The 22,516-nt window shown below is 45.3% G+C and overlaps 1 protein-coding gene across 2 annotated transcripts in view; it reads right to left on the reverse strand.

Annotated features, from left to right (window-relative positions):
* Positions 1-8,968: 8,968 nt before the first annotated feature.
* The window catches only part of SH2D4B (SH2 domain containing 4B), an 82,275-nt gene continuing 68,727 nt past the window's right edge, over positions 8,969-22,516 (reverse strand). The window contains exons 7-8 of one of the 2 annotated variants that reach the window (XM_065894524.1): positions 12,640-12,860; positions 8,969-9,061 (exon numbers count right to left, since the gene is read on the reverse strand). In XM_065894524.1, the coding sequence (XP_065750596.1) occupies positions 8,969-9,061; positions 12,640-12,860 (314 nt within the window). The remainder of the gene's footprint in view (positions 9,062-12,639; positions 12,861-22,516) is intronic. The other variant, XM_065894525.1, reaches the window with a different exon arrangement.

A 22,516-nucleotide genomic window follows, 5' to 3' on the forward strand; every position in this document is an offset into this window, starting at 1 on the left:
GTAGACCCCCAGCAGCCCCATCACACACCAGGGTAAGTCACAAATCCCCCAGTGCAGTAAACCCATCCTGGGAAGAAAGGGGATTGTGAATTGACTGACTTTAACCTGAAATAACCAAATTTTATTCAGAAAATGGGAACTTGATATAAATTAGGTTCAATTACAGAAAATTAAAGTGGCATTTCTTGCACAGCTACCTGAATTATGAAGATTGTAAGTGTCATCCATCATCACAAAGACAGCACGTCCACACTGTCCTATGCAGCACGGGGGGTGGGGGGGGGTGGGGACACTTAACCTCAGCAACATAGACTCCATTTCCTTAAAATAGACTAATGCAGAGGCCCCAGCCCAGACCCAGGTGTCAGCATCTCTACAATAGAAATATTATTGTCTATTTGTTTGTTTGTTTTTAAGATCCCTGGAAACTGCTTTAGATCTTCCTGTTCATTCCCAGCATGTAATTCTGTGCATGGCTGGGCAGATAGAAGAAGACAGTTGAGGTCCTTTCCTCTCTTTGCTAGTTTCTTTCCTTTTTGTTGTTGCAAAGTTTCAAATACAGTCAAATTAGACTCTGCCTCAAGTCCAAACTGTAGTTGGGCTTCACTTCTTCCTTCTAATCTGCCAGAAATTACACTAGAAATTTCATCCCATGCTCAGATTAACCAGTGAGGAAATGACAGCAGTCATTTTGAACGGCCATCCCCTCATTCTACCAAAAACATAAAATAACTACACAGAGAAACTGGACAGAGCTGCCTGGTGGGTGGGACCCAAAGTCTCCACAGTGTCCCAGCAGCAGACCCCCGGCTTCCAGCTCCAGAAGGACCCGTGCAGGAATGCTGAGCCACAGGTCCAGGTGAAGAACGCCTAGGGATGCTCAGAGTGTACTGACTCCAAGTGTGTGCTTTTCTGATGAATCTCCCACGTCACCTAGTGTTACTTTGTCTTTGGAGAGCCAAAAAAGGAGAAACTCTACACTGTGGGAAAAGTGAAGAAAGTTAGAAGAAGTGAAATAAACCTTTAACTAGAGACTTCAAATGATCACAGACAGAAATGTACCAAGAATGGACTCATTGCTAAAAATGAAACTGAGATGCTGGAAAGTCCATCAAAAGCAGCATAACCAAGGAATGTCAGAACGTAGAGGATGCCGAGGTCCTCCATCCTGGGGTCCAGTGACCACCACCAGGCTGTCTACCTCCTCGGGCACAGAGGGAAATGTGAGGGTCACCTCATGGTGGAGGCACCGAAACACTACAGCCAAGTTTAAAAGCTGGAGGTTGGGTAATGAGATATGGCTTCTGTCTTCAAAGCAAGATAAAGAGGTCCATTAACAGACTTTGCAAATGGACCTAGAAAGGTGCCAGTGGTGGATGGAACAGGAGAGCAGGCAGAGACACTATCTCTGAATATGTGAGAGGACCCATGGCTGGCAAGAAGAGCTGGGACACCCTCAGACTAACTTTGCCCCCAACCCAATACACTCTTGGCCCTTCCGCCTTGGGGGGCTGACTTATGTAGATTTCACCAAGAGTTTCAGACCCTCTGGCTGTAGGCTGGTTCTCAGCAGAGGTTAGAAGGAGGGAGGAGGGTGAAGGCAGGGTATTTATTTCTTGCCCCAGCTGCCTCCCTGCACGGCCACCTGAGGCTGGCTCTGTCCCTGGACACAGTCCTGACCTGCTCAAAACGGCCATCTGTATGTGTATCTCCCTCCTCATGCCGTAACTGTTCTCCCACACACCCCACCATCCTGAGGGGCTATGGGGTAACAGCTGGGACGCCACCAAGCCACACACAAGTCACTGCACTCTCCACTGTGGGTACCCTACGCCCCCCACCTTTGTGAATGAAACCTCATCAAATGGCCCTTTGTTGAGGCCCCCTCTTCTTTCCTATTGGGGCACCAGCTAATATAGACACCAACAGCCTCTCAATCTTTTCTTGGCCATTCTCAAGTGTCTGTGGAAAAAGACAAATTACATATGCAATGGAACAAAAAAAAATGATTCCATCTGAAGAAGAAAAAAGACAAGACAAAAAGCTTGTAAGAACCTATGAAATGCGTCTCTTTGTCTCCCTTTTAAGTTACCATTGTACTTTTGAGTACAATTGGTTAAAAATTAGTGTTAAGAGGCTTTTTAAATTGATGGGAGAAACGGTACCTCCCTTAAACCAATAACTGAATTGCTTAATTGAGAACATAAATCTCGTTGTGAATACTGATCTTTTCTCTTAAGGGCTCCGTGTGCTCCACCTACCAGCCTGGGCTCCATTGTTTTATAGACGTGTCAGGTAAGTGCTTTTAACACAAAGTATTCCTCCCTTGGTATTACTAAGTAATAAAAGTTAAGTTGTTCCTAAAATGATTTTTGCATTTCTGTTTCAGCTATGAGTTAGCATCTGCTTTCTAAGGTTAAGAGTGTTTCTAATGCAGAGCATCGCTAACTAGTTTTCCAATGGTGCATATGTTCAGGGAGTCCACGCCTCTTGAACAAATTGCTAAGCGATTAATGGAAAATGATATTTTGTTAGGCAGACTTGGGGAAGTGTCTTGATTTATTCCTAAAATAATGTGTTAGAGTCAGGCTCCGGGCTACTAAATCACAGACGTTTTTATGGATTTTAGTTATTTGTTCGAATACTAACTTGTATCCAGCGTACTATTTTGGTTGTTCTGTTTGTTTTTGTTTGCTTGTAAGCCATAAGTGGTCTTCACTTTGCAAGAGTCCTTAGAAACTGGAAATGAGGAGAGAGGTTCCATTAGCTCAAAGGACTTTCCGTAGTTCTTTTCAACAACCAACTACCAGTAGAAATACGAGGCTGGAAACAATACACATGCCATATATAAAGGGGTGGGGGCCCCCCACCTTATTAAATTGCCCAGCAGCTGCTCAGAGGGAAAAGAATCACTAAAGAACGGCAAAATGAAAGGCAATAATTACAGCCAATCAGAACAAGCCAAATGGAGAGACCCACCAAAAATCCATGAAGATGTGAGAATAAAAAAGAAATGAACCAGAGTCATGCCAGCACAAACAGCAAGGTGTACTATCGATTTAAAGAGTCAAGAAAAGATAGATGAGGAACAAAACAAGTTATGGAAAGTCGAGGCAGAATTTTGGGGCAACACCCAAGTTATCGGTACAGATTGGTCTTGCCCCATAGGCTCGCAGGAGTGTCCAAGACACTTGGCGGATGACTGAGAATCTGGGCAGAATGTGTCCCTTATGATGAATTTGGTTGTGCAAATGTTCAGTTTGTGTGATAAGGGAGGGGTAGATTACCATATGCTAAATAGCCCCCCCATATACACACAGCCCAAGTTTGGTTCTGAAGGACCCCGTGGATCATAGGGGCTTTTAAGGCTTTTTCCTTAGAACACACACACACACACACACACACACACACACACACACACACACTTATGCACTTTCATGCCTCCATACCTTGGCTTGTGCGCGTTTTTTCCTCTCCCCGGAAGCCTCTTCTGTTCTTCTACCATATTGGTGATCCCCAATGAGTTCCCCTTCCCTCTGCACTCTGCCGCCACGCCCTGCCTGGGTGGGGGATGAAAGAGGGCGTGTCCACAGAGGGGAGAAGCCCCTTGGTGAATGGGTTAAGGGTCGACCGTAGAGCAGCTTGGCCACCTCCTCCTTCTACAGACCGTGGGTGCTCTTGAGGCCTTTTCTCCTTCAGCTCCCCTCTAGGGGGTCCCTTTGATTGCTGGGCCTCTGACACTGGTGCCCCCAGGATAACAAATTCCCCTTCAGAAGAGCAGCTGGCACAACCATTTTTGAGTCTGGCTCTGGCTCTGCAACCTCACCATCCTTTACCTTACACAGTCTCCTGGAGTAAGAGCTCATAGCCCAGCAAGTCCACGAGCTTATCCTGTGGGATGACGTTATAAATGCACATGGAATATTGCCCACAACAGGGACCCACACAGCTGCTCTTAGCGTGGTCAATGGAAAGGAGACATTCACCTCTTATTAAGTGTTTATTGTGGACCCCACGCTTTACAGGTATCATCTTTTTAAAGCCCATCAGCTAAAGCCCTCTTGGAACACACATATAACCAAAGTTAGATTTATTAGCTGGTTGCAGCAAGGGGGAGCACATACCAGATAATCGTGGGAGCTAGGAAAGGTCACTTGTTGAGATGGGGGAGCTGAAGTTGATCACAGAATGACCTTGGCAGGGATTGGTCAGAATCTGTAAACTAAGGAGTTGCCGGAACACCCAGGAGTTCTTCAGAACACATGAGTCATGCAGATATGCACCCTTGTTCATAGCAGCGTTACTCACAACAGCCCAAAGGTGGAAGTAACCCAGGTGTCCATCAACAGAAGAATGGATAAACAAAATGTTGTATATACATACAATGGAATATTATTCAGCCTTAAACAGGAAAAAATTCTGACACATGCCACAACATGCACGAACCTTGACGAAATTATGCTAAGTGGAATAAGCCAGGGACAAAAAGGCGAATACGATATGATTCCACTTACATGAGGTACCTAGAGTCATCACATTAATTCAGACAGAAAGTAGAATGGCGGTTGCCAGGGGCTGGAGGGAGGGGAGAATGGGGAGTTATTGTTTAATTGGTTCAGCTTATCTGTTTTGCAAGTTATAGAACAGTCTTGCCAAGATGGGATTTTTGTTTAAATTCTCAGTTCCCCCACTTCAGACTAGCTGTTAGCAGAGCTTTTTTGACTTTATCAGTCTCGTTTGTTTGTTTGTTTATTCCTTGTTAACAACTGAAAGTAGTGGATTCAGAATTCCAACCCGAAGTAGTCAGATGCCCAGCCTGGGTTTTTCAACCATAGGGCTCCCCTAAAGATGAAAGCAGCCCTTTGAAATTCACACAGCCCATTTGTCCCCAACCCATAGCAAATGCAATTCGACAACATTGACTATTCCAGGCACCATAAAACACATAGGTAAATGGCATTACCTGGCCTCCAGGACCTCACAGGCTGAAGGGCAAAACAAATACATAACACAGTTAAGCGTAGGGAAGTATGGTACGTTCTAGAAAGCAAAAGATCCTGCGCCCTTGTAAAGTATCTGTATAACCGTGATAGTACTTGCTTGCATTTGGTTAAAATTCTTTGACAAAGAAACCAGCCTCCTTTTTAACTAATACAGATGAGATGAGTTTCAAATTTAAAATGTAACACATTTACTTAGGTTTCTCTGACATATAAATGATGGTGTCAAAATCTTTCCTAAGGGTAGAATTTAGATAAAGCAGAGAAAGAAAGCAAAAGAATTCTTCACCTATGCACCATAATTTAAAGCCAGGGTCGGCAAACTTTTTCTGTAAAGGGCCAGATAGTAAATATTTTAGGCTTTGCAGGCCATATGCAGCCTAAGACTACGTAAACAAATAGCAAAGCTGTATTCCAATAAAACTTTATTGGTGAACGCTGAAATTTGAATTTAATGTAATTTTCACAGGTCATAAAATATTATTCTAATTTTTTCCAACCATCTGAAAATGTAAAAACCACTCTTGGCTCTCAGGCTGTAGAAACACAGGCAGAGAGGCCGAATTCGGCCTGCAGCTCTAATTTGCAAGGCTTGCTCCTCGGCTTGTGGCTGACAGTCACACAGCGTCACAAGCACCCAGGAGCTTGTTAGACACGCACAACTTCAAGCCCCACCCCGGAGCCACTGAAGGACATTTTAAGAACATCAGCTGTGTTCGTTTGCACACCTCGGTTTGAAAAGCACTGGTGTAAGTTCTCTGCAGACTCCAAAGCCAGCCTGATGAATCCCAGTGCTGTAATACAACTTCCCAGAGAATTAAGTGGCCCTGGGAAAGTTCTGGACTTCTCCCTGCCTCACTTTCCCCACAGGCAAGATGGGGATGATAGCATCGTCTCCCTCATGATAGTTGTGAGGATCACACACACGAGCCCGGGCGCACACACAGAACTGAAACAACATTTGCAGTTTAATCTCAATCTCATGTTATGTTATTTTCCCAGCCACACTCTGAGACAGGCATCGTGGAGAAACGGGCCCAGAGAATTGGAGACACACGCTCAGCGTCACAAAACAAGAGTCTTTCTGCCTCCAAATTTATGCTGAGGGTACAGGAGGGGGCATACTCCCCAGGCACTCAGGTCTTCCTGCCCCTGTGTCCCTTCTAAGGATCCCCTCTCAGTAGCCCTTTTCAGCCCGTGCTTCTTAGATATCCCCCCCACTCCCCAAGTATGCAGGTCCAACTCTACCACACAGGGACCTCCCCAAATCTATACCCCAAGATACCCTTTCAGCTCTTGAAATTTATCTTCGAGTTGCACAGTGTTTTTTATACCTCTTTCTAGTTATAGATTGTAAATTTTCCCTCTGCTGAGTCTTGTAGCTGGCTGACTGTTTTTCATTATATTTGTGGGGCTCAGGGAAGAAAAAAAAAAAAAAGACAATTCTTTTATTTGAGTATCCTGACATTTATTAGCATAATAAAACTCTCAAGAAGAGATTGCAGTTTTCCAGACAGTAATTTCATTTGCAGGACAACTTACAAGGAATTTATTTTAAAGCCAGGTAAAACCTAAAATCTATGAGACGTGCAGAAAGTGCAGGCCCCAAATAAAAAGAAATAAATGTATTAGGCATGGAAAAACTCAGCTGTGGTCTCTCACATGTTAATTAGGGGTGACAGGAACAACAGCTTGGGGAATCAGGTTCTCAACCCATCTTGGTCTACTTTCAAAGCTGCTTTGGAGTGAGAACTTTCTTCTTGTTAGTTTCTTCTAACACCTTGAAAATCATCACATCACATCCCCCCGACACGTCCCTGCTAAGCATGAAACCGTTGCTGTTGTTAAAGCGGTTGTCATCGGCGATACCCTCCATTTGACAGAGCTTTCGTATTTATCATTTAACTGACCTGCCATAAGGCCTAGTGTTGGCCATATAGAAAATTCTCTCCTCAGTTATACTGAACTTTAGTGAGGTTAAATAACATGAACAAAGTCACATGGTTGGTAAGTAGCAGCCAAAGCTCTAATTTGATTCCTCTGAGTCTAATGGAAAGAAGGTAATTTTAATAATAATAATCAGGTTTTAAAGCACTTTACAGTTCAGAAAGCAGGTTCCCTCCATCACTTTACTGCATTCATCCAGGGGCCCTGTGAGGCAGGTAGATAGGAGAGAGGACATGGAGTCAGCATGCAAATTTGATGGTATTGAGCACGTTTGTATGATGGGTCCTTACCCTGGCTTCCCCGAAAGGCTGAGCCTGCAGCAGTGCTTATGTGCTGTTGCGTCACCCAGGAGCATAGTCCCAGGGGAGCAGGAGAGAGCGAAAGGGGAGTGAAGCAGAGAGGGAGGAAGAACACACAGGAGGGGGTGGCACTGATCTGGCCACTGCTTCGTTTCATCGTGACTAGTTGCTCGGTCTTGCAGGACTGTCTTGATACGTCTTGCATGTGAAGAACTGCCTCTCAGAACAGTCCCTCCAGAAGGGAAGAGGAAGGGAGAAGAATTGATCACCATCCTCTGTCTCCCATTGATCAAAGGTTCCCCTCATGGGGAGTTAACCTCCAGGCTCTCCTTGGCTGCATGGCGTCTTAATGCCTCTGCAGTAACAGAAGAGAGGCCCATAGCACCACACGAGGCAAGGCACCATTGGCCGATCAACACGGTGGGAGAGCCGTGCAGATCTGGTTTCAGTGGTGGCAACTGGAGTGAAACAAGTGGCCAAGGTGATCTGAGGAACAGGTGAGGCAAGGGGTGGAGTAGAACATAAGAGATGCCTGATACAACTATCAAGTAAGGTAACCAGTTCATTGATGGCCACAGAGTCCATTCATCCTTTTACTCCCACCAAATACAACGCTGCCAGCATTATTAGACTAGTCAGTTTCAGGGTGAGATTTGAACCCAAGTCTTCTTGATTCTAGAGCCTAAAATAATCCCATGGTAACATGCCATATACAGATATATATTGTGTATATATATATATAAAATCCATAAATATAAAATACGAGTATGCACAAAGACACCATCGCTGAAAGTTACTGAGTTACTGGAGAGTCTTCTTTTAATATGAAGAACACGGTATAAATGGACAGTAGAATCAAAATCAAAAGAAGTAGGAAGGCAGAGGTAATCATTTGAGTAACCTGCATAAACAGGACCACATCCTAGAAAGCAAAGGCCTTATCAGATATCTACAAGCCATTCTTGAATTTATAATTCCCCCTGGGGCTTAGGCATATCTGTAGGAATACATGAAACCACTGCCTCAATATTGCAAAACCAGGGCCAAGATATGATTCCAAGACAGAGGAGGGATGGCAGAAGAGGGAAATACGAAGGCAGGGCAGTATCAGTCATCTCGTCTGGAAGCTGGGGCTCAGAAGCCTTAGGTAATTCCACTGATAATATCAATGAGAGTGACAATGAGTATCATTTAAAACACAGTACCTATGCCTTCCATATAAATCCTTTACAACATTTCTTCTCTAATCCCCATGACTTTATAAACAGTGACAAATAGAAAATAACTTACTAGAGATCGTTGCTGATGAGTGTTGGAAAACTTTCAGAAGAAGTGCAGTCGTTCAGCAAATATTTATTGAATGTCTACCATATGTTAAACTCAGAGTTCGGCACTGGAATTATTTGTATAATTAAAACATGATCCTTGTATTCTAGGAATTCAGTTTAGGGCAGCCATGACAAAAAGGCTTCATCTTCTGAGGTTGTATCTAAATTTTTCAGGAAAGAGTTGCACCAGCTGTTAGCAATTTCTGTCTTGGGCACTGGGTCAGGAACCAGCAGCACGTACACCATATATTTCATATTCCTTGAAATATACTAATCTACTTGTCCCTGTGGATGGTGGTGGATCTTCCAGAAGGCCATAAGAATTTGAGCTGGGAAGTTCTTGAGGTCAAAAATAGGATGCCCCACGGAGTCCAATCGAGAAGGGGGAAAAATATCATTCAAACAACAGATGGTAGTCTGGTGGGCTGTCCCTCTGTCCACAGGGTTCCTGCAGCAACTCTCCCCCTGAAACAGTGATAATTTCCTCCTAAAAGGAAAAAAAAAAAGGAAAATTCACTTATAATCAAAAAAAGGAAATAAAGGTCCACCAGAGAGAGACCAGTTCGAGATAGAAAGACTAAGAATATGTATCTGCCTCCTCTGCATTCAAATTTATAGAAATGGCAGGGAAAAATTTGCTTTTAAAAAGAAATAAATCCATAAAAGCATGGGAAAATAAGAAGGAGGACCACCAACAGAACAAAAATGTTGGAGAATACTTGAAAACCAAAGGCAATACAGGATGAGATTGTCAGAGGATTGACTGTGGGGCAGGGGCAAGAACAAGTGTCAGTGGGACAGGCTGGGGAACTCCAGGTAGGTGGCAGAGGGCTCTGCCTCAGGCAGGTCAGGAAGTGAGGAGAGGCACGCAGTTCCTTGGGAAACCAAAGAGATCCAACTAGTTCAGACATCTCCACGCCCAAAGATGAAGTACTCACCGTCAATTCCGTCCCTCACTTCATGAACAGATTGGATTTGGGAAACAGGGACTATATCCACGGATGAATAAACAGGAATTTCAAAGTTCAAAGATCCCCTCAAAGCCCCAAATTTATAAACATTTAAGGAAGATCATAACCATAAAAGAAAGATGCCAAACTCAACAATCGAAATGACTCCCAAGAAAATATCAGGTTTATAAAACAAACAGAAAGAGTCTTTAAGAGATGCGTATTAATCTCCTCACTGGAATAAGAAGATAAATCATCCAAGAAACAAGAATGGACTATTATAAAATAAAAGAACCAGTTAAAAAACCTGGAAATGAAAGGGATGCCCATTTAAGTTAAAAAAATTTTTTCCAGTGGAAGACCTGGAGAGCAGAATGGACGTAACTAAAGAGCAATTTAGTCGCCAGAAGAATTGACACGTCAATAAGAAAGAGACATCTAAGTAGACAAATGGACAAAAGACATTAACACAATTCACAGAAGAAATCCAAGTGGCCATTAAACACATGAAAAAATCCTCAGCATCAGTGGTAATCGGAGGAATACAAGCTAAACAACAGTGAGATACACTGCCCATCTTACGGGAAAACATTAAAATGACTGATAATCCCCAGTATTGGCAGCAGTGTAGGGAAACAGCCTCATATAGTTTGGGAAGAAGCATGAATTGGCGCTACATTTCTGGAGGGCAATCTGGCAGATCTTTTCAAAATAAAATGTGCTTAGTCTTCTATCCAGCAATTCCAGTGTGAGGGATCCATCCTAGAGAAAGACTTGCACATGTGCCCAAAGTGACACATGCAAGCAAGTCTCTGCAGCACTGTTTGTGGTCACGAAAACCTGGAAGCTACATAAGTGACAAGCAAGAGGAGGATGGAGAACGAAACTGTAAGATACATCCATACCAAGGGTGCGGTGCGTGCTCGGACATGAAGAGATCCCACAGATGTATGTCAGTAACAGCCAGCATGTCCTGACAGCTTACAAATGTCAGGTGCGTTGTTGTAGTGCTTTACACAGTGATATCTTACTGAAACCTCCCAGTGGCCCTGAGAGGTGAGTCCTGTTCTTAAACCTACCTTACTGAGGAGGAGACTAAGGTCCCAAATTTGAATAGTAGCCCAAAGTCACACACAGTAATGAAGTTGGGATTTAAAACTTGGCAGCCCGATCTCAGGGACCATGCTTTCAAAAAATACATTCTTGAAATATTAAGCAAGTTTTTTAAAATCCAATTGCTAAGCTCTTGGTAAAGGATTATCCAATTTGTGTGAAAAATAACAAAACTATGGACATACATTTTGTTATATGCATAACAAAAAAATTCATGTACATAAATTTCTACATTAATGCCCAGGAAATACCTGGATAGGGAAACAGCAGACTGGTAATTCAAGATGGAGGATAAAAATGGGGGCTTGAAATGAACAAGACTTTTGCTTTGTACTGTATTTGATTTTCCTTAGAATGTAATCATAAATTGTGTAATTAAAATGTTAATTTATAAAAGCTGACCACCAGATCTACACAGGGGCATAGACAATATCTCTCTTCAGTGTTAGAAACTCAGTTGCCAGCCTCAGACCCTACATTTGGGAGAGGGTAAAGACCTCCAGAGGCATCTGGTCTACCCTTCCTATGCAGGAACCTGTCCATAGCATCTCTGAGAGACGGACATTCACCCTTCCAGGGACAAGGAGATCATCACTGCTCAAAGCAGCTTGTATTGGACAGAGAGAGCACACAGCGTGGCTTAGAGGGACAAGCATAAGCTTTAGACGCAGACAGCCTGGGGCTTATCTCCTGGGTCTAGCTGGTACCAGCCATGAAAACTTAGACAAGTTACTCAAACTCCCTGACCTTGGTTTCCTGATCTATGAAATGGGACTAATATGCCTCCCTCCCAGAGCCATGGTGAAGATTAAATGAGAACATGGATGAGAGCAACAGGCACAGCGATCGACACAGAAGGTACCAATATCCACGCACCCCTCCTTCCTCTTCCCTATCGTTGTTAGAAGGCTCTTCCTGATGCAAGTAGAAATCTGCTTTGATCCCGGTTAGCCTAGTTTTCTGAGCAGTCCTCTCCTCCCAGCATCTAGGTATTTGTAATTGGGTGGTTTTCTATGTGCTTTACTTATAAGTTCAAGTTAAGAGCTGCCCTAGAGCCCTGGGGACATCCATGAAGAAAAAGTAATACAAATCCAAGAGTCTCTATTATAGCAAAAGCCCAGTGAGGCGGTCAAGTAATTCTGTGAACATTTCTACGCCTGCAAAGCTCAGGGAGATGGGGGACCCCTGAGCTGCCACAGCTCTGTCTCCCGGAATCCTGAGCCCCCCCACCCCGTTCCGGGTCACTGAGCTTCACCTCTGGCTTTCTTCCAGTTACTACTAATGCCAACAGCCACGTTAACACAAAAGTTGTTTCTTTTTATATACATCGTTTGGAAGAAGACGTCCTTCACAATGTGAGGTCCACGACAGGGGAACAAATAAGAACATGCATACCACTTCAGTTACAGGGCGCCGTTATGTACATCCCCCCATTTAACACTCACAGGATCTGAGTTAAGTAGTATTTACATCCATTTGCCTGGTTAGCAAACTAAAGCTCAGTGAGACTAAGGAAGCTGCCTGAGGTCACACACACTAAGTGGCAAAGCTATAGCTGGAACAAGAGGCATTGTACCTGAGAAGCTTCTCTAACCACAGGGCTGCCTGCCCAGCTAGCTTGACGAAGCTGCTGAAGGCCTGCCTAGAATGTCCTCAAGAGGGACACCCTGGAAAAAGCTGGGGGTGAGACATGGGCTGGGACAGAAGGCAGGTCAACCAGCCCCTAAGTGTTGACAGTAGGCAGCACTCAGGTACTCAAGGTGAGAAGCGGCTTGGAGATGGGTGTTTGAGGTGCCCGCGTGAGTAGAGGGTCAGCCAGAGAAGAGCAGTGGCCCCAGAGCCTGGTCTAGACAATCTCTTGTCTCTTCTACCAGCATGGTCTAGATCCCTGTGACCCTAAGGACCTTCTGGGGCTGCTTGCTCCCTCTCCATCCCCATCTCTTAGAATGCCCACAGCCTGCCTCTCCCCAGCCACCCCCATCAGCACCCCTAAGAGGGATACCTTGTGGAAATCAATGAGATCCGTGAGCGTTGCATGGCGATTGGGGTCCACTCCCAAGAAGCTGTAAAAATCCCCAGAGGCATCCACAAGAAAATGCTTGAACCCTTTCTGCAGGCGGTAGGAGAGGGTGTAACCCCAGATTTTCTCACTGACCCGGACCAGAAATGCGCCCTCAGTCATATTCTCAAGGAGATCTTCGGCATCTTCTCGGCTGATAATTCCTGTTTTTTAAAAAAAAAAAAAAAAAAAGTCAGCAGATTCTGCAACCCCTTCCCCAGCCAGCTACCCTCCCCAGATCATTCCTGCCCCTCAGCCTTGGTCAAAGGTCTAGAGAAGGGAGGGGCCTCAGGAGCTGTCCAGCACTTGACTTATTCTACTGAGGAGACACCTTGGCCCGGAGCAACTAGCAGTGAGCCTGGGGGCAGAGTTGCTACTCAGACCCCAATTTAGCAAGCTTTCCCCCAAATTAAGCCACACTAATTTGGATTAATTGGGTAAAACTGGGTAAGCAAAGAATTAGTAAATGAGCTGGAATTATAGCATCTATCGATTACAAATACAAGTCAACAAGAATTGCCCTGTGGAGAGCCTTAAGAGTACTGCTTTAATGACCAGACCAGAATGACTTACGATTACTGCCTCGGTTATCTCTCTGGTACCCATGAGTGAGCACCTGAAAACAGTGTTTCCTCTTAAGAAGTAAAAACACTTCCTCTGTCTACCTGTGGATGCCAGGCAAACAGTTTCTTAATAGGGGCACATAATTAAGCTCCACTTCGGCTCAAAGAACAAAACGTCCTCAGGTTCTGCGGTCCTACACGATGTGGCTTCACCACAGTAGGAGGGTCAGGTCTGGCCTTGGAGGTGTTTGTACATCAGGGTCAATCCCCCAAAAGGCTCTTCAGGAGCCGCTGTCCTCTAAGGGAGTGAACGAGAGGCCATGTGTCTGGTAGGTCAGGCTCTAGAGGGGGCGGCGGTGGGAAGAGGAGGGGTGTCAGGAGACCTAGATGACCTGCCCACCTCTGCCCTCACCTGCGCATGGGACCTTCAGCCAAGCCCTCAACCTCCCCAGTGTCCTTTGACGTTTAAGTGACAATCTTAATCTACCTACTTCGAGGGCGCGTTACGACTTTCAAGTGAGACCAAGAATTGAAAATAATTTCATAAACACAAGAGCTACAGAAATGTGGGCTCCTGCTCTCAGCTGTTACTTGGGGGAAAGGTAAATTGCAACACAATGTCCTCTTACACACCTACTTGTTTACCATCTGCATTCATTCAGCGGGATTATTTATTGCCAGTCACATAGCAGAGGGTAGAAGGTAGATGGGCTGCTCATCACCATGACCCTGAAGGCACTGCATGCTGTGACTCCCCGCCACTGCACCCCTGGTGCCATTGCCATGCTTCACTGTAGGGACACTCCCTTCCCATATCCTTCCTACTTAACAGGAGGTGTGGCACGACTTCCTTGTGCCCAAAGCAGAGGACACAGAAGCAGCCACACTGTCACATGTCCCCCTTTTAAGACAGCCAACACAAATGGGGGCCACCTCTTTCCTCCTTGCCCAGGACTTATCGAGAGGCAATCAAGCCAGCCACCCGCTCCCCAACCAGGCTGTGTAAGCAGAAAACCAGGGAGAGAGAAGAAGAGAAGAGGGTGGGAAGCACTCCCACCGCAGGGTGCCCAAAGAATCACACATACATACCATGCAGGAGGGAGGATGCTCCTTGGATGGCCTTGGTGGGTTCAGCCAGAGAAGCAAGGACAGCCAAAAGAGGACCAACCGAAAAGCATGCCCAGGATTTGTCAGAAGACTCAGCACTGTCCCCAACCCACCTCCCTGGCCCAATACCAGAGGACCTAGACCCTAAAGGTGTCTAGGGCAAGTAGGTAAGTAAGGGGAAATAGAGATGGAGCCAAGGGCTGCGAGGAAGAAGGACCAGAAGATGTCACCTCTGTCCCAACTCCAAGTACCTCAAGCTGAAGCCCAGCCTAGACTTGGGAGTTGGAGAGGAGGGGAGTGTTATAATGGGCGGGAGACTGAACAAACTTAAATATGACTTGACTTTTTAATATGCAAAAGTGACCAGTAACCCCAAAATGACAATGCCATGCATCTCTGCCATCTAAAACCCTCGAAGGGCTTCCCACTGACCTCCGTCTGGCAGAGTCTGGCTCAGGAACAACGGACACCAGGCTCTGAATGCCCGATTTGTCCCAGCTGACCCTGAATCCTCATTGAAGGATTCCTCTTTTCTCCCAGGAATCACAGGCTGCTGGTCACCTACACTCTACCTTTGTGTGGGTTAGAAAAAGATGTCCCTCTGGGTGGTTGAACTAGAAAAAGGTGCCTCCCTGGGCCAAAATGGCTAAGCTCACTTTTCTGTATTTCAATCCGTTCTCCCCCAAACTAGCCCCCTTGGCTTCCCTTTATTCAGTATGCAACTTGCTTAACCCTGTCAGGAAATCATTGTTATCCCAGGAGGCTCCTAGAACGTCCCACCTTTGGACTTTTACAACCTTCTGTCCAAACTCTATGGTATATTAGTAAAGTGGCTGGGAATAGCTCAAGGACAGAGCCTGTGATGGCCGTGGGAGTGTTCTGTTCAGCCTCCCTTACAGAGACCCTGCTTCAAGGAGCAGCAATGCTGGTGAGCTGACAGCCTCCAGCTGCTGGTCCTTCAGGATCCACTGTGCACAGGGGGTACTATGTGCCTGACTCGGACAAGGGGTACTATGACGGAGCCCAGGGGGTACCAGAGCTGCCATGCCTACCCAACGTGGGACTCCTCTAGCAAGCAGTCTTTCCTCAAGAGCCTCCCATCAGCCTGGCGAAGATGTTCTCTGAGCTGTACTCCCGTATCAGGCTCTTCCTCCCAATAATCTGTCCTTCCTTCCCTCTGCTCCTTCACAGGTGTCAGACCTGTACCATGTTCAGAAGACTCTCCCCATCTGTCCTGCTCTGTCTCCCCTTTATCCTTCACAGACATTTCCTCCAATAAAGCTCTTGGACTTCTGCTTCTGGAAGACCTGAATAGACACAGAAATCTTATCTTTGTATTCCAAGTGCCTGGAACGCTGGGGGCTTGTTTGGAGCAGTGATCATGCACATGGACTAAAATCACAGCTCAAGGACTTGATCAATAGGTGGCCTTGGGCAGGTCACTTAAGCCCCTCTGAAACCCAGTTCAGTGACCTCATCTATTAAGCGGTACTGACTATAACACCTACATCATCCGGTTGTTTGAGAATTCATTGCGGTAACGCACGAATGTGCTCGTCACACATGAATGTGCCTGAGAACGTAATGACTACCCGATACAATGTAACTAATTTGCACTGGATACACTGAGTACACTCCACACATGCGAGTGTTGGATGTTACCTTGAGCTGGTAGCAGCAATGGTCATAGTACTGCCAAGCTGTGCTGCCCACACCCCGCACACAGTCCTCTCAAACAGAGGCTGCTGAAGGGGACTTCCTCCGGGCCCCAGCCTGGGATATTCCTGGGAGACTCTCCAGGTATCTCAAATAGTAAGCATCTGTGAACTCTGCCCCCTCTTTGATACCTACCTGGGGATCAAACTTGTAATTTGGCCCAAGACCAAAGGTGATACAGACTCACAGTTCAGGATGGCAAAGAATTTCACAGGAAACCTGACTCCTAAGAGAATTAATTGGTGGCTGAGGGCCGTGTAGGATGATGGTGAGGAGAGGCTGTTAGGTTTTCCTGCCCCGTTCCCTCTGCTCTCCATCGCTCTCTCTCTTCTGGATCACCTCGAAGCCAAGTGTACTAGGAATTAGCATTAATCATATCCCATCCCATCCCACCTCCTACCTGAAATACTCTACAACCTCCTGGCCGAGGAAAGAGGGGAGGGCCTCACCTCACCACTTCTGGCTGGGGAGTGAGCTTACCCTTGGGATCATGGAAACTTTCTAACTCTGCTAATGACTAGGATCTTCTGCTGAGGGAGATGGCCTTACCAGACGATGTTCCAGGGTAAGTTGCTCTGGAATGATTATTGGAGTATGCAGCTACACGTTCTTTCTGAGCCAAGTCTCATCCCCAGACAATAGGAAATGTAGTTTTTCCAGAAACACTTTCTCTCCTTCCCTCCCTCCTTTTTTCCTTTTTCCTTCCTCCCTTCAATAAACATTCATCAAGAACTCTCTAGGAACCAGGTCCCATGCTGGGCACCTGGGAGTCAGTATTAAATGAGAAACAATTCCTGCCTTCCAGAATCTCTGACTCTGGACTGAAATCAAGATTAGCAAAATTTTTTTAAGAGCGGGCGGGGGAGGGGTGGTGCTCGCTGTAACCAGTGGCGATAAAGGCTATAGGGCGTGGGCTCAGGGAGGCGACCCACCCAGCCCTGGAGCCCAGGGATGGAAGCTCCAGTTAGACTGAAAACAGAAAGGTTAAAACAGAGAGGCAAGGAAAGGAGGGCAGTTTGCAAAAGGAACAAGCAGGTGATTCTCTGTGGCTGGCGGGAGGGCTAAAGTAGGAGCTGGGGGGAATTCCCTGGCAGTCCAGTGGTTAGGTCTCCGCACTTTCACTGCTGAGGGCGCCGGTCAATCCCTGGTTGGGGAACTAAGATCCCGCAAGCTACGCAGTGCAGCCAAAAATTAATTAATTGTTTTAAAAAGTAGGAGCTGGGCAGTGGCAAGATGTGTAGAGGCTGGCAAGGGTCAGGCCCCAAAGTGCTCTCCATACCATTAAAAAGGATTATGGACTTAATTCTGAGGGCAATGGGGAGCTACTGATCTTTCCTAAACAGAAGAATGTGAGAATGTTCAAGGGTGGAAAATGGACTGAAAGGTATGGATTGGAGTCATACAAGCCAGGGATTTCAACTCACTGAGGGCTTTTTCACCTAAGTGTTGCTTCACAGCTCCATTTCCACAGTTGTGACATTGGTATCCAGCTCCCAAGCCACTAGTCTACCAGGAACGGTTTCTGTTTTGAAGCAGAAAGGCAAAAGGATACACCAAGGGTCACATGAGAGGCCTTCTATCAAAGCCAGCACTGGGCAGTATCTGGGGACTCAGTGGCCCTCATCTCATTTAGCCTTCCTAACAACCCTACCATCATCAGTTCATAACTGAGGACACTGAAGGTCAGCAAGAGAAGTGACTTACCCAAGGTCACAGAGCTATTAAGTGGTGGAGCCAGAATTTGAACTCAAGTCCTCGGACTCCAAGTCCAGTGCTCTTTGCTCTACACCAAGTTATCTCATGCAGAGGACAGCAAGTGCTGTGAAAGACACAAGAAGGGGGAAATTAATGAGGCCTGTAGAAGTCAGGGCAGGATTTATAGAGGCAATGAAGGGGGATGGGAAGTGCACCTTGAAGGCTGGGTAGATGCTACGTGAGCAGAAAGGAGTGACGATGAGGTGAAAGGAGAGAAGAAGGGGTAAGTGAGTGAAGCGTCACAGTGAAGACCAAGAATGACACAACCATGGGATATTTATATAAATGTGACATAAGTTTAATCTACATTTCAGGAGGTTAAGAGACATGGAGAATGGAATGAAAGGTCTAACACATGTATAAGCTGAATTCCAAAAAAGAGAGAGGAGAATGAAGAGGAGGGAATATTTCAAGAGTGAATGCTGAGAATTAGTCAAAGACCCATAACAGTGAAATGGCACAAAGCTACTCAATGTCTCATTTTGTCAACCAGAGAGAAAAGGCAGATTACCTGCAAAGAATAAAGAATTAAACTGATGGTTGACTTCTCCATTGCAACAATAGAAGCCAGAGGACAATGAGATAATATTTTCAGAGTGCAGAGAAAAAAATAATGGTGTTTAATGAAACTCTTTCAAGGTGAAGGGAAAAATAAAGATGTCTTCAGAAAAAAAAAATTTGAGATTTGACTACTAAGAAAATTCTAGAGGATATACTTCAATTAGAAGAAATATAATCCTAGACAGAGAATCTGAGCTGCTAGAAGGAATGATGAGCATGGCTACTGTAGGTCAGTTTAAAAATATATACTGACTTACATTAAAATTGTAAGTTCAACATTAGTGTATCTATAATTATAATAGGAAATAGGAAATGATTTTATAATAGGAAATAGTCAAGATTATACATGGTGTGAACAGAATGCCGTATAGAAACTATATGTAAGTTATTTGTCAGCATTTCATGCAAGTGTGATTATTTTCTAAGGCCCTTCTAGCTCTGGTTTTATGAAATATGTGAATGTAGTATTTTCATCAATAAACTAAGCTAAGTTAAGCATTAGTTTAAAATTTGAATGAGAACAATGTTAGGTAGATATGAAGTTATTTACCACATGTTGTAATGATCATGTTCTGAATTGATTTCAATATGCAGTGTTTGAAAAATGTCAATACACAAAGAAAAGGAAATGAGTGCAATTAAGTCAATATATTTTTAAAGCAATTTTTATAATTTAGCAGACATTGCATCTTAATATAAGTAACTATTAAAATCGTGTCCTTGTGAAAAAATAAATAAAAATATATATTGACTTACAAAATAATAATAATAATGGGTAATTTGAGGGTTTGAATAAGATAGAACTATAATACTGGACAACATCTTATCAGTTGAGAGAAGGGTGCTTGGAGTTTAAAAAATCTGTTTGTTTAGGAAGAGGGTAAAGATATATATTAACTTTATAATATATTAAGTATGCATGTTAAATCACCTGAATTAACCACTAAAAGATAGGCATTGTTGTTCTGTTGTTCTCCAACAACAGAAGTGGGAAAAATGCAATGAGAAAAAAAATTTTTTTTCAATGAAGTGTGAAACAAGCCAATAACTGAAAAATAAATACACTATAGTTCCGTTTATATTAAATTGAAAAACTCACAAAGCTAAACAGTCTAGTGTTTGGAGATCAATATATAAACAATACATGAAGCAAAGAAATGATGGACAAAATACTGAGGATAGGGATCGTATCTGATGGAAGGAAGAGGGCTGCCCTGGTGAGAAGCACACAGGGGCTTCCAAGGATTGGTGATGTTTCCACTCCTTAAGTTTTCATTCTGCCCTGCTTTTCACCAGGGTCAGCGGCAGAAGCAAACAGAGGTGCAACCTGGAAACTGAGGCAGAATCCCCGCATACAGATGGAGGCCCTTGATGGGGACTAAGGGGAACAGGGCACTGGACCCAAGCGGGCCCACAGGTCCCTGATGTGCCCAAGGCTTCTCGGGAGGTCAGAGGCAGTCCGACTAACTGCAGCGCCCTCTGTGGGGACACTGCCCAAAAAGACAGGGCCAAGGTCAGGGGACAGAGGCCCTTCAGGGCAGCAGCCCCCTTCCCCACAGTTGCATCAGGCGAGGGTGAAAAGGTGGGGCAGGCAGATGGGAGCATGTACGCTGGCACAGCAAAGACCAGGCTCCCATCACCCCCACGTGAACATCACAGGCAGGAGTTGCAGCCAGCACACCTGTGAAGTGGAGCCAGCTGCTCCTGACTTCTGTCACTGCACCTCGAGCACAATTCCCGAGCATTCTTCCTGCCACCTCGCCTAATCACCTCCCTGGATTCCACGCACATGCTCTCAAACACCAACTACTCCACGTTCACTATCAAAATATTCAATATTTGCTCCATCGGTGCTAACCGGTGGCAGCCCCAGGAAAGGAAAGGCACTTTAAGCACACTTGCAAAAGACCCTCTGCTCTAATGGACCCATAAATCCACATGATAGCAAATCCTAAAGCAGACCCGGGATTCAGTTCCCAACCCCTCTGCCACCTCCGTACCTCCGTCCCTGAAATCGTTAGCTTGGAATTGAACCTCAGTAACCAAATGAGCTCCTTTTATTTCTGTTAGAGCTTCTCCCTGAAAAGAAAGGCAGGCAGCCCAGACAGGACGTTTTACTTTTTATGGGTCTCAATTTATCTGACATGCGTATTTCTTAAAGCTTTCACCACAGCTACACCTCACCGGCCAACAACTCCTCCATTACCTTTCTCATTCATTTTTGTGACTTTCCTTCCCCTTTCTTATTGCCGTACTTTCCAGATGGTATCTATCATTAAGGGGGCTGGAATTATTAATCGCTTCATTCTCAACAGTTTCTCAGTGATGAATGAGTTCAAATGCCTTCATTTTTTATAACTCCAGATGAAATTTAGCCACAGTTAACTGCTGAGACCAGTGTTTCTCTGGACAAGCATCTTGGTTCCAGATGTATTATGCACAAGAGGCACCATTCCACGCCCACGACTGCCTGCTCCAAGCTGACACGCCAGGCTCAAAGCACTGATGCCGCTGTTCACGACATGGCTGCAGCCACCCAGCAAAACGACTTCTGAAACTGGCTACACAAGGATCCTGTGTAGCACTAACCTCAACTGGAAGCATAAATTTATTATTTGATTCATGCCAGTCTCACTTACTGAGTTCCACTAGGCCAGTTATTTTCCTCAATATGGTGGACATAATTGGTCTTGCCCACTCAGGACCATCTGCCCTTCTTCTGGCGAGGGAATGGTGAGCTTCCTTTGCGAGGCCACACCATCCCACTCGGTCTATACAGTTGCAATGGGATAGACTCTTCCCTGCTCTGGGGATGGTCATGTGACTCAAGCCTAGCCAATCAGAGAGCTCATCCCTCTGGCCATGGTGATTGGTTCAGGAGTGGGCATGTGACCAAACCAGAGCCAACAAGGCAGAATAATGGGACTAATACCAGAAATTATTTGAGAGAAAAGTATGCCCTATCTTCTGTTGGATTCGAACCTAGGAGAATGAACGCACGCATGCAACCACAGGCTGATGCATTGCTTGAAAATAAAAACAACATGGAGCGCAACAGAGCTGAGCAATGGAGAGAGGCCAGTTGCTAAAAACTTAAGCTCCCTGGATCAAGCAAAGCCTGAAGCTGGCCTGATGTTTGGGTTTTTCCAGTCACAGAAGCCAATAAATTCTCTTTTGAGTATACCAGTACGATTATTTTTCTGTCAATGGCAAGTGAATGTAAGTGCCATGAGGGGAGGGAAGTTGTCAGTTTTGTTCACCACCACATGCCCTGTACTTAGTACAGAGTGTCTCACAGACAACAGAAGCTTAATATTAATAATCAACAAATGATTTAACTGCCTTACACAGGGAGCCTGCTCCCTGGTGCCCCTGCCCAGGGAATTCAACAACCCCAAACTCTGACAACTCCCTCTTTTACTCCATTTACTGCATTTACTCCATGAGGACTCCATTTATTGCATTTATTGTGGAGACTGGGATAGCATCCCTCAGGAAGTCTATGGGAGGCGGCCCCAGCTGCACGAGGAGCAGACACTTGCCCCAGCCAAGAATAAGGCATGGCAGCTGAAACAGCTGTCCCCACGGCCCAGAGATGGCTGGATGTCTCCTAAAGGAACAGCCATCTCTTCATCCTCAAGGAGACATCCTGGACTGGAAAGGAACTGACTCTCCTGGGCACTGCGTGCCCCAGGGCAGTTTCTTAACCTTTGGAGCCTCTAGTTCCTTACCTTGAGATGGCAGCAAGGCCACAGTGTGTCACAGATCGGAGCGTGGACTGTGGAGCCAGACCACCAGGGTTTGAATCCCACCACCCCCACTTACTAACAGTGAACCGCAGGCAAGTGGCATCACTTCTCTATGCCTCAGTTTCCTCATCTGTGAAACGGGGCTGATGCTAGTAGCAAGCACACAGTGTTATTATGAGCGTCAAAGAAGTTAAAGTATGTGATGTGCTTAGAAGAGGGCCCCACATACTCTAAGCACCATGGACCTAACTGCTAGTATTATTACCTCTTCCAGAAAGTTGTGCAAAGGGTAAATGAGATACTGGATGTTCGATATTTACTGGACACAAAGCTAGCACAAAGGAAATGGTCACTGAATTACCAGGTAAA

Source organism: Phocoena phocoena, chromosome 16 (genome assembly GCF_963924675.1).
Source record: "Phocoena phocoena chromosome 16, mPhoPho1.1, whole genome shotgun sequence".
Taxonomy (NCBI): Eukaryota; Metazoa; Chordata; class Mammalia; order Artiodactyla; family Phocoenidae; genus Phocoena; species Phocoena phocoena.